This window comes from Phaenicophaeus curvirostris, chromosome 1 (assembly GCF_032191515.1).
Source record: "Phaenicophaeus curvirostris isolate KB17595 chromosome 1, BPBGC_Pcur_1.0, whole genome shotgun sequence".
Taxonomy (NCBI): domain Eukaryota; kingdom Metazoa; phylum Chordata; class Aves; order Cuculiformes; family Cuculidae; genus Phaenicophaeus; species Phaenicophaeus curvirostris.
In genome coordinates, this window is record NC_091392.1 from 23085316 (window position 1) to 23098357 (window position 13042).

Here is a 13042-nt window from a genome sequence, read left to right on the forward strand (position 1 = left end):
GAAGATGATCAGTGTACACAGTTATCTGCTGCCCAGTTGGAAACTATCAGTGGCTGCTGTGATCTCATTCTACAAATGTGCAGTGACTAGTTGTGGCTACCTTTTGCAGGCAGAAAGTGTTTTCATGAGCCTTTTGTTGGTACCATGTACCCTGCAGTATCTGTGTCCAAGTATGAAGCCAGCTCTGCCAGCGAGACAGTCAGCATACAGCTGGCAACATCAGATTTATTGCTTCATAGCTCAGCAGTTTGAGGGGTGTGACAAGTCTCTGGAATCAATGGCATGTCCTCCAGCCGGATGTTGACTGTGGAGAAAATAAAGGGAACCCAGGAGGGTTGATTATAATCTCCATGGCCCATCAGTGTTTTGGTGGGCTACCTTTCTTTTCCCTATGCATCTTTTCCAAATATAGAGATATATAGAAAAAGAACAAGGTCCTTGCTAAAACTGTTAAATGAAGGAGTACTGCCAACTTGAGAGTCCTCCTCTTGAAAATACAGTAATAAACTTAGGTATTAAGTAATAAAATAACTTGATTAAATCTCAGAAAAAAGCACTAATTATATTGACTATTTAGTGGTGGTTCTGTCCAATTCTGTCTGTGAAATCAGTGATGTGGCCTCCTGTGAAGACCTATTTACATGTAGTTTTAAAGAACTCGTACTGTTACATGCAACATTCTCTTCAAGAATGCTGTGCGAAACCGAGCTGTATATTAATAGGCTTCAAAATGGTCGAAGTGAATGCTTATTCAGAAAATGCAGAATACTCAATTTATGGTATTTTTGTGAATGTTCTCAGATTCTGCAATTCTGCAAGTAAAGTCCATTAAAAAAATAGCAGTAGATGAAGTCTATGTTCATGTATTTGAGCAAATTTTAAATTTTGCTGATAACTTAATTTCCAAAGACTGTGGATGATTGAATATTTTTGCTGCCTGTTTTCCAGAAGCCAAATGGCACCACTGCCCTGCATGATGAAAATTAACAGTGGCTGAAGTAAAAGGAGGTGGATTTTATTGTCCTTCTCCACCCAAAAATACACTGTGTATTCTTTCCTGTATTGTCCCTTTAATAAAAAAATGATAGTGGTGTAACAGTGCATCTGTAATTAATACGTTTTAACATGTGAAATCCTGGTTGCAGTCTCTTAATAGTAGGAATTTGCACAATGCTAATGAAGAAGTTAAAATGTAATTGAACTCTGAGCTTGGTAGGCCTCAGAATAACACCTACTTTATATTCAATGAAATTATTCTGCAAGTTTTAAATTAAGCTCTACTCATAGACTACCTAAGTGTACATTAAGTGTATGGTGATTATGCAGAATGAAGACACCGTCTTATTGTGTAATATTCTTCTGTCTACTCTTGGGGTAGGTGCTGGTTCAAGGTTTTATGTGCAGTCATCTTTGAGTCATGACAGTTACTGGTTTACCCAGATAATCCAGTTGGTGCTTTTGCTGCAGTGTACAATATGAAGCAACACATAGGGAGCTCTTTCTTGACAAAGGTCACTGTCTTCTGTGCCTTGAATTGAAGTTATGTATTTCCTGCTAACATCCCCATTTCTGTGGGTAGTCCTGCTATGAGGAAGATAGCGAAAATGGACTTCTTTTGGACGATTGAGAAGGCTTCTTGCACAAACAGTGGAATTGTTGCTATGATTGAATGCGATGCCTTCATTGTAGCTGTGGAAAGACGAACCCTCTGCCGTGCTCCTATATCTTGTCTTGTGTTTAAAAGGTTATCAATTTAACAATTAAATGATGTTGATGAAATGAGAGAAAAGGCTGGTAGCAGAATTTTGAATAAAACCTGGCCAGCTGTACCCAGAATTAAGCCTTTGCCTGTCGCAACACAAGGGGAAACCCAGCATTTCTTACACTTACGAATTATGTCAGCTAACTGTTTCATTGTGGTAGTATGGCTAATTCAAGGGTTCCTTTTTACTCATCTGGCAAGTCCAGTTATGCTCAAATGACTCTTATTACTCTGTAGGTTGTATGGAGAGAAGTTTTGCTCTACATTTAGTGGAAGAGCATTTGAGGAGGTAACTGCAAATCTTTCTTTTCATCAGTTAGTCAAGCTTTAACTTTTTCTGTAAGTTACCAGAAAGATTAGTAGTCAGCCTGACATCTTCTGAAGAGGTGTGTGCAAAGAGGAACAGAATTATACCTTGACTTGTGAAAGTTAGATCACAGTTCTTGGGCAAAGGTTATGAAGCTTCCTCCGGGAGTAGCTGTCAGTCTGGCTGTATTACTTTGATTCTGTTTTAACAAAATTGGTTGTGTTTTTTAGGAAAAAGAATCCCATGAAGCTTAGATTATCCTTTTGGTTATTTTAAAGGAGTTGTAAGGTGTGGCATGGGCAATATTGACACTTAGTAGATAATCTTATACTGAAACAAGACTTGCTTGCATTCCTAGTTGTTGGAGTGAACTGTTTTGGCAGTTAGTGTTGATGAAGGCAAAGTAGTGCTTATAGGGTGGATCAGGAAAACATAATATGGAGCCCCTTATGCAAACTTGGTATGATCCCTCCAGAAGGGTCCTCGACCAATAGCAGATCTGTGAAAGCATCAGCTTGATTTTCTGTAGTGAAAAAGGAAATAAACCTATTTCACTTCCAGGGAAAGAAATAGAGAACAAAACAGAAAACAACATTATTGTGACTCTGTGTTCAAAATGCTAAATATGGATTCATACAGCATGAGTCTCCTTCCCTTTCAGAGAACGATATAGCAGGACTAGGAAAGATCCATGTGAGTGATGAGGGTAATTGTAGTGTAGAATGTTATTTTCTTTTTCTTGGTACAAGAATGACTTAAAATAGTATCACTTAATAAACAGTAAAAAAATTACAGGGCCAGGACGCGTGACTATAAATGCATGTGCAGCATAGAGAGGCAACTATCAATCCGTTAACAATGTCTCATAGAGTAAGAACTAGGAGGGACAGTTAACTGAAACTAGCAGGTGGCAAACTTTTATCTAAAAGTGGTGAACTATTCGTACAGTGTGTAAGTGAACTGTGAAATAAAATCCTGCCTAATGTTGTGATGCTCAGGAGTTTACATGGGTCTGAAAAGTGATTAGAAAAACTTAGAAAGGAAAAATCCAATGTGTGCTGGAAAACGTGTGCTGGCTCAGGGGAGCTTTGAGCTCCAATTTACTGGTTGCTCGGGTATACTCCTGTAGTGTCGCAGTTTACTGTTGTGTTTTTGCCTAGGCACCTGGTGCTGCTGCAGACTAGAATCTGGGATAGATAGCCTCTGGTCTGTCTTGTTACAAAGCCTTTAAAAAGCTTTACGTCCTTATGACTTGGCTGGTAAATATTCTTCAAAGGCTCCAATTTTCATTCTCTTGTTGGACTTCTAACACATATACTAGAAAATATGCTGAGGCGTGTTTGCAGACTAAAGCACTCTTGTGTAAAATAATCTTAATTTCTGATTAAAATCTCTCAGTTTGAATACAGGACAATATCATGTTGCCCACTGGGATTGAGCCTAACTCAGATGAATTCTTAAACCGTGCCCAAGAATTTTAGGAGTTTCCTAGTTGGCATAGGCTAAAACCATGCCAGAGACCATTTGAACAGTTAAGCCATATATAGAGTTGTGTTCTAGTACTTGGGAATGTTTCCTGGCACTGTGCGCTTTACTGTTCTAGCCAGAATATTGCATTTCTATTCAATTTGCAGTACTGAACACAAAGAAATTTAGTTGCACAGTAGGGCTTCTCTGTTTGACCATCATAGCTACAGGTCTGCCTCTTGCAGACAGTCTCTTTGCTGATTTTATGAGCAAGAGCGATAAGCAATAAGTTCAGTTGGGTTCTTAAGCTGTCCAGTTCCTGCATAGAAGTGAAAGTCTAAAGTGTAGAAGTTGTTTGGCGTCATTTGAACTTTACTGTGTACCACCTGGGAAATCATCAAAGTTGCTTCCTAGAGCAAGGAACAAAATTAAGATATGAAATGTAGAATTTGTGATTTTTAATAGCTACCTTTTCTTTTCAGACGATGTCTTCAGCAGTTGTTCAAATATATACAGCTGATCGCAATGCCATGTGGTCAAAGAAATGCTGTGGTGTAGCTTGCCTTGTAAAGGACAATCCACAGAGATCATATTTTATCAGAATATTTGACATTAAGGTAAGCATATTTTTATCTTATTCAGACTTTTGAAGCTTGGTTGTATTCATTCTCTATTTTGAATCAAACGAGTATGTGGTGGTGTAGCTACAAGCTCATAGAAATTCTGAACTAAATGCACTTTAAGCGGTGAGATCACAGTGTTACTTAATAAGCAAGTGCGACTTTCTCAGGTATTATTCCATAGATGTCAGCTTTTAGAGATTAAATAAATATCGGATAATTTTCTTGCAGTTCACAGAAGCTGTCCGTTACAGATCTGCTTAGCCTAACTAGTGAAAGTTACTGTGCTGATAAGGATAGATGTCAAAATTCTAGCAGGTGTCACTACTTCGGAAGATATTAACAAAATATATGCTGTCTTCTGTATGATTGGAAACAATCTTTTTGTTTAGTGTGTTGGTGCATGTCAAGACCGAAGTACAAATCAATGTGGTGTTTCCCTCCCTAGTATAAACTGAAAGTCTTTATCCTATACAAATATTTTACTTAAGACAGAGGAAACTATGAGATTAGGTGTCCAAGATGGCGTTTTTGTTACAAATGGATACTGAGAAGCACAAGTCCTACTGTCTTTGCTGAGGTTTTGTAAAGCTTTCCATCCTACAACTAGGAGCAGCTCGTTATCTGTCAGTATTCAGTGCTTGAAGTCTCTCAGATTTGTTCATGATTGCCACTTGGCATTTGACTTTATGGTTTGGTCACTTGAGTATTAAACTTGTTCTTGGGTGCTGAACTATAATGCCGTTTAAGCATATAGAACTTCTTAAAAAGGTGAGATTTTTATTCCCTTGAAGTTAACTGTTCTCAAGTCAAGCCTGAGATGATAACGTACAGCAGAAGACTCCTTTGTTACTGCTGTTCCTGTCACTGGTCAGTGTTATGGCTCCCAGTATCACTGTTGCAGGATTGCAGAACTTGAAGGATAGTTTTTTAAAGCATCCAGGAATTTGAACAGAACACAGTGATCTGATGGAATAGTCTTGGTCTTTCACAAATGTCAGTATATTTTGATTTTGCTTGAGCTCATTTGTTGGGTTAATAGCAAGGTAGATGCTCGACACCATGCAGCTTCCAACTCTTAATAGGTTCTGTTGTCAAAGAAGTTAAGTTCTGCAGTTCTGCAATTCATCCCAGTTTTTCAAAATCTTTTTTTTTTTCTTCTTCTTTTCAGGATGGGAAATTATTATGGGAGCAGGAGCTGTACAATAACTTTGTATATAATAGTCCTAGAGGATATTTTCATACCTTTGCTGGAGATGTGAGTCTCAACGTCTTTAAATACCTATTTCGAAATGCCTTTTTGAACAGTAACTTTTAATATAACTGGGATTTTTTATTTCATCCTGTAAATTATTTATAAAAGTACGATATTATGTGTGTTCCTTGAAGCTTTTAAAGCTTATTTATAAAAGGTTTGTTTCTATAATTCAACTAGAAAACTTAATCCATAAGACAGAAGCATAATGCTGTTCTTAGTTTCATTAAGGAGAGTTTAATGTTTTGCAGATTGTGAAATACTCATATATTCTTAAAGCACAGATTTTCCTCTCACTCCTTTGATTTCAAGCTACAAGATTATGGTCAAGTTTTGTTAGATGTGATCTCTCAAGTGTTGGTTAGAGGACAAATATTCCTAAGGTAGAATGTTTCGCTAAGACTTGTTTCCAAATTTGCAGGGGTGATTTTTTTCTACTTCTGCCTTCAGAAGGTGTAAGAAGACATTTAAGAAAGACTTTGAACATTTTCTTAGTCATGGGTGGGGGAATATTAATGTTTTTCAGACGTGTCAAGTTGGTCTTAATTTTGCAAATGAAGAAGAAGCTAAGCTATTCCGCAAAACAGTAACAGATTTACTTGGACGACGGCAGAGAAAATCTGGTAAATATCCAAATTAATCTTAAATTCAGGCTTTTTTATGTTGTTTTGGGGGGATGCAGGAAGTTAATTCTGTATCTGAAAGCTACTGGAAGCACTACTGTCATATTTATATTTAGAAATAATTGTGTCATTAAAGCCTGCTTCTTTACTGTGCAAAAATAATATTTTTCTGAAATAACTTAACTTTATGCTCCTTATTGTAAGTTTCCTTGTAAGCTGAGACTCCAGGGTTGTGGTGTTCAGAAAATAGATCAGGAGAAAACAAAAATGGTAAGCTGTCAGTGGGAAAACTAGAAATCTTTCTGTAAGCTGTTTTCACGTTTGACTAAAACCTCTTTTAGCTCTGGGCTGTTTATAACTGATTTGTTTAAATTCAGCCCGAGTGGGTTGTGACGAAGCTTTTACCATCTGGTATGTTCAGTAGTTCATGTGAATGAATTTTTGGCATCGATCCAGCATTTAAAGAAGTATCTTTTATTCAAAACTAGTGATCTTGGCGGAGGTCAAGAACAGGAGACGTAATGTGCCTGTCTATACTAGTCTTAGCAGCACAGGACAATCTGACGCAAAGCATCCTTTTTGCCAGTTGCAAGATGCCTTAAGAGCATGGTCAGTGTTTTAAAGGGAGCTCATGCTTCCTACAGATCTTGTCTGGGTCCTTTTCCAGGGAGCCCATAAACAACTTGTCTGTCTGACAGCCATATGTCTGTGAAGAGAAAGGTGATATAAAACATTGGCTGGGAACACAAGATGTGCTGAGGCTTGCTGTAAGCTGTAGCATGGACTTGTGACCACTTGTGTCCAAGCTGCAGGATGCATTTTTGTAATCCGTTTGTGAACTGAATTGCAATGCACTATGTAGGCTATTGTAAAGGGAAGAAGCCTGTATCTTGGAGTGCCATCCTTGTAGATATTCTTCGGAAACCGTGTGGTTCCTGCCACCCATGTGGTGACTCATTTGAAGACCATATAGTCCAGACCCTTAAGTGGCTTTTTTAAGATTCCCTCTGCTTAGAATTAGAAAAGGTTCACAGGGTTTCTGGAGAAGAAATGGAGTCATTAAGAAGTGACGTTACTAATGGTTCTCATACTTACCGCATAAAAGCAATCTTGCATCAGCTTACATAATGTGAACATTGAGAGACATACATTGCAGTTGCACTCAGTGATCTTAAAAGTCTTTCCCAACCTAAATGATTCTATATTTGTCTCCTGTTCCTGAAATTTTACTCTGTGATGTTTCTAAAACACAGTGCTGTGGTGTAGGGACATGACTTGGGGGGAAATACATTTGTATTGTTGGCCATAGCAAACTTTGTTTGGATATAGTGGTTCAATCTAACCTGCTGTTCACAGGGCAGAGGTCACCCCTGTCCTTCAGCATAGAGTTTTTCTTCCCCGAACCACATAAGTCTTTCTTTATTCTTTGAGTTAATGCCTTTGTGTGCTTAATGTCTTTGTCTGCATCTTGTAGAATGAGCTTACTCCATGCATTATCTTTTAACAAATAACCTCCCACCCGAACACTTATTACTTGAAGACAACATCATTTAAAAAAAAAAAAAGAAAATAAAACAAACAAGTAAATTAGAAGTTTGTTTTCTTGTTAAGAATTTTAAGAAAGAATTTAAAACAATAAGGAGGTGCCTTAATCCACCAGGTGGAGTTCTGTATGTCATTGATGCAACTGTATCTAATTGTGCTTCTAAAATAATAGGCTTTGGGCTTGCCCAGGTCAAAGCTGATTTGCTGGTGGTTTTTATACGTTTATTTATATGTAAATCCTTATATAAACCATTAATTTATACCTAGATTTATATAGAATTCAAATTATACATAAAAGTTGTATATTACTTATAGTATATAAATAATATATAAAAATACGTATTATATAAATTTTGTGTGTGTTCTAAAGCATCTTAACTTCTCAGAAACAGAGCTAATAGTCTGATAGTTTTCATGCTTTTCTGGTCTAGTGGTGTTTTTACTGCCTTGCCTTTCAAAATACATTTCATTTCAGACCTGTGCCACCTGACATGCTTTCAGCTGAAATGAGTACTCCACGTCCTCACTTATCATACTGTTATGCCATTCAGCACTTGCTAGATTTTTCAAGGAGTCTTACAGCAACTTTATTTTGTTGGAAGGTAGCAAGAACAGCAGTTTTGGCTCTTGAAAATGTGTCTTGGTGCTGAAACTAGTACACAAAGTATTGTCTGACAGCTGCAAGAAGAGACAACAGCTCTTTGCTGTTCATCGCTCAGCATAAAATACATTTCAGTATGCAGGCATCTCCTGACGAAGTGCATCTGTAGTTCCAGAGAGGTGAAAGTTTGGCCTCCGATAGAGAATGTAGAAAAGCTTGCAAATGCACAAAATATCTAATAGAGAACTGAATGAGGGAGAAAGGCAGAGAAAGAATTATTTATATGTTGTCTTAATCTTTTTAATATAAGGCTAATTTTTATCTAGCTAAATTCTGGTTTGTGGTTGGGGGTGTTTTTGATTTGGTGTTTTTTTTTTTTAATAAGTCATTTTATTTCTTAACCCTTGGTTATGAAGAGACTACTATAATTACTTAATTTCTCTGATGGACTTACTTAAATAATATCTCTGGCTACTTCCTAAACCAATCCCAGATATTTTCCCCAAGAAGCCAGGGTGAGCACACCAGTTCTCTTCTCGGTGCTTGTCAATGTAGTGCATTCTCACTTTGTAGGTACCATTAGTTTTTATTTTTATCACCTTGCCTTGGAATCTTTTAATGTATGTACACACTCAAGCGTTCTCTCCATATGCTGAGCACTCAGCCATAAAAGGACAGCAGAAACTTGTGGAGCAGAGCCTTGTTCTTAACTGTCTTAGTGAAGTAGGAGGCTTCTTGACTTAATTTTTATGGACCATTTTGTAGCTCATGGGTGGAAGCACTGTTAGGCCTCTCTGAAGCTGCCTTTTTCCTCCAGAGCTTTTATCTCCTGATGCCGTTATTTAAGCACTTCCATAAGCTTCTAGTTGGATACTTAATATTGAGAAGTTTTTTTATTTTTTTACCTTTGGTCAAAGTTTTTGGGTTTGCTGCCTGGGAGGTAAGGGCATCTCTGAAGTGCTTAGTTCACATTGGATTCAAGGCTCAGCAGAGATCATTCTTGTCTCCAAGAATATTTACTGAAGGGAGCTGTGTTTCTTGGACGTAGGCAGCTGGTGAAGCTGATCTGGTTTTGGATCATTAGCCATCTTCAAAAAAAGGAGAAATCTGCCACTCTCCAGTAAGGTCATCTGCATTCAGAACAGGAGTTCGTATTGTCTAGTCAACAGTAAGAACCACATAAAAAGCGATCCTAGTGTCTTTGGGCCACAAATTAATCTTTATTGACAGCAAAAATGACAAGAAGTGTTTAAAATGTCTTGCACTGTTTTCCACTATCTTATCTCTTGAACTCTTTCTTCTGATGAAAATTGTAATGGATTCCTGTAATTTTACACGAGGCCACTTAACATTTCCTATGAATACTTCCAGCTTTTGCCAGCTTCCCATCCTGTGCCAAATGACTTGCAATCAGTCCTGTGTTCTCCTTTGCTGTCTCAGAGTCGTTGCATAAAACTCTAATTATGCTCCAAAAGTTGAGTTTGGGTTTTGTTTGCTTTTTTTTTTTTTCTTGGCAGTACAACACAAGTGGTTTCTAAAACTGAATATTCTAGGAAGAGAAAGCACAATATTTGGCCAAAAAAAGCCTTCCCCCCTGCCCAGACCTGCTACCTTCTGCTGAGGCACCCTTGCAGAGGTTTACCACCTCTGTGCCTAAAATTAACCTGCAGTGAGCTAGGAGGCCACTGCCTGTCTTTAGGAGGCTAGCTCAGCAAAAGTCGATTCTCAAGGCATTTTGGACACCTTCCTTTGAAGGTTTGACCTTGACAGGTTCTTTATTCCTACCTGAAGATCAGCTGACTGATAAGAGACTGGCTTGCCTTGCACACTAACAATTGTAGGTTGTGGGTTTTTTTAAAATATTGCTACAAGGTCAGCGTCATCTGTGGAGGCACCTTGTCCCTTCCCTTTATGTTTGTGTCCATAAAAGTAGTGGTTTTGCTGGGATTTGCTGAAAAATGAACTTACAAAGTCTTATTACAAAATTCCTGGGAGTCCTGATCTTAAAGGGGGAGAGGAACAGCCGTTCTTATAGAGCCGTGGTTTTTGGTGTGGTGAGATGACAGACTGCTTGCCCATATGGATACTGCTAAATCCAAAATTAAGTATGTGTACAAACTGTGTTCTGGGGGTTGCAGAGTAGGTAAATGTTATTTGTGGTGGATAGGAATTAAGTAAGTCAGGGAAATCTCCTTTAAAGGAGAACTTACTATTATAGGCTGAGAGTACTGAGGTGTGAAATGTTTACCAACTACATTTTAAATCATCACGCCAAATTCTTCATGATCTGTGAAATAGACTAGTGTTGCGAATAGAATATCGGATTAGTACTAAGGAGGCTCCATTTCTGTTCCATATTTTTCAGTTCCTGTTGGATAACAGAGGTGAAGTGTCTTGCCCCTCTGCTATTTTCTTTGCATAACACCAGCAATAATTATATGGCTTAGGTTTTGTAGGAGAACAGTGCTGTATAAAAGTGCTAATGATGTTTCAAATAAAAATGAAGGAACAGTCTGATTCAGTGGAAATCAGAAAGCATAAGGCTTCCAAAATCTTACTTTGATATAATGTACCAAAACAGCTGCTTTTTAAAATATTTTACCTTACTCTGGAGTCAGAATGTCTGAAACCAACTGAGTAGCTATTTCCTTATGCTCCTACTTGGTTTGCTGAAATCAGTATCAGTGCTTATTGTCTAAGATTGGGGTTTTGTAGTTTTATAATGCTTTCTTTCAACTGTGTAAGAAATAGACTGTAGGGATATTAATAGATTCTTAAGTTTGAGTTAAAAGTCAGTGAAAGCTTCATGAAAAACTAAAATTTAGAATTAATTTTTCCTCTTGATATCTATGAATAAATTTTTTTTTTTTTAACAGAAAAAAGACGAGACCCACCAAATGGTAAGTTTTTTGCATGAATCATTGTATTGTGTTTTTTCCTACTGCTGTCACTTATTGTTTATGAATGGCTTTGGTTTGGACTTGTTCAGGTTAGTCATGTGGTGGCAAAAGCAGTAGACTTTTATTCTGGAGGTTAGTGTATTTGTTTTGTTTCTGGTTTTTGGTATTTGTTTAGTTGTAGCTTGAAAGATTTGTGGCCTAGCTGACATTTGTAAAGAATGTTTTTGGAGGAGTGTGTTTTGTTGCGAATAGGACAGAGGTCTTTCAGCTTAAACTGAGAAGAAGATTTAAAGGAACAACCTGGAAGAACTTTTGTGCTTAAAATACTCTTATAATTCATCCTGCAAGTCCTTGGGCAACAACATTTTTTTGAGAAAAACAGCGCATACTAAACATGCATTCATTGATCCTGTGCCTTTAAGTTGAATAATCTGTGGAATACATGTGTTTATGCCCAGTGTTTCAGGTTTATAATCACTAGTCAAAGCTCTGAGCATCTGTGCTTTTTTTAGTAAACTATTTCACTAGGAGTCCGTGTACTGTTTCACAACCTGTTTTCCTCTTCTGATTGTGTCAAATTCTGTAATGCCTGGCCTCTCTGCTGGCAGAGTGTTTCATGTGCTCTGTAGTCACAGGTGAGACATCGGTTATAGCCTCTGCATTTCAGCATTTGGAATTCAAACTAGAGCAGATAGTTACTATGAACATGTAACGGGGGGCGGGCAGTGGGAACCCGTTTTAATACCAGCTTTCTTTTACTCTCCATATGCAGGGAAATTCTTCTTTGGGGAAAAAAAGAAATACCTGCTTTTTTGCACTGGGTATTACAGAATTACCTTTTAAAATTGAAAACAGCAGTCACTTTTCTGTACTCGTGTGATCCATGCTTGAAATGCCATGGGGCATTTTGTTTTAGTGGGGCTTGTTAGGCTGGGTTTTTTACATATGTTGGAGCTGCATGGAAAAAGCACTCTGCCTTTTCATATGACGTTTTCAATGATACGGATTTGAGATTTTTTTTAATTTTTTTTGTAGAATTGCAGGATTAAAATCAAATTGGCATTAACAGTTATGTAAGATGTATTAGTCTGTAATTTCCTGAGATTTATGTTGTACTCATTTGTAATAGCTAGGTCTCTTAATGCAAATAAAGAGGAGTTATTGTGGTTGAACTGACCTCTTAGCGAAGTTCTGGATGAAAAAAGGATTTGTCAGAGAATTAAGTTTTGAGGGAGTCTTTAAGAGCCATGTGGCAGAATTTTGTTTCAGCTATTAACTAGCATAGTTTGCATTTGTTGTAGGGTTGTCTGTAGTCTGGGACAGATGTCTAGAGAAGTTCTAAATAAAATACAGAGCATTTCGTAGAATTGGCATTTTGACATGTTCTGTACTACATTTTCTGGGGCTTCTTCTGAAGATGTCACAGATATTGATAATAGTGGATGCTTAGGGCCACTGTACTGCCAGGTACTTCCTAACGATGAGCTGTACATGCCCCTCTCATCGTCATTTATTCAGCTGTCAACACCTGATGGGGAAAATGCATGTCTTATGATGGGAAAAATTTTACTGGATATAAATATGGCAGTTCTAGAAGAGTACAATTCTTTCCAAGGTTCTTTTATTCCTCGTGGATATCTGAGATCTAACCCTGACGGTAAGAATAATTTTAATCTTTGACAGTTTGCTGTCATGTTTTGAATGAATATTTGAAATATCAAGAAATCAGGCTATCGGTTCTTAATTTGACCTCAGCTGAATAAAACTTCATTTTGCAAATGGCTGCAGTTTTACATGTTTAAAACCATTTATAGTTTAGGAGTTTACATGCACAAATGTACATTTTCAAAAAGTATTAAGAGATTATGAGAAGGATATCACAAATTTTCTAGCATTGCAAAGGTACATGTTTCTTTTTGAATGTCAGTGTGGCTGTTGAAACTACAAATAGTGTAATAGATG

The 13042-nt window shown here is 37.5% G+C and overlaps 1 protein-coding gene across 2 annotated transcripts in view; it reads left to right on the forward strand.

The window, feature by feature from the left end:
- Nucleotides 1-13042, forward strand: part of WASL (WASP like actin nucleation promoting factor) — a 50504-nt gene that overhangs the window by 23424 nt on the left and 14038 nt on the right. The window contains exons 2-5 of one of the 2 annotated variants that reach the window (XM_069850800.1): nucleotides 4019-4153; nucleotides 5328-5414; nucleotides 5938-6034; nucleotides 11057-11080. In XM_069850800.1, coding sequence (XP_069706901.1) covers nucleotides 4019-4153; nucleotides 5328-5414; nucleotides 5938-6034; nucleotides 11057-11080 — 343 coding nt within the window. Of the gene's footprint in view, nucleotides 1-4018; nucleotides 4154-5327; nucleotides 5415-5937; nucleotides 6035-11056; nucleotides 11081-12231; nucleotides 12738-13042 lie in introns of those variants that run through there. The other variant, XM_069850810.1, reaches the window with a different exon arrangement.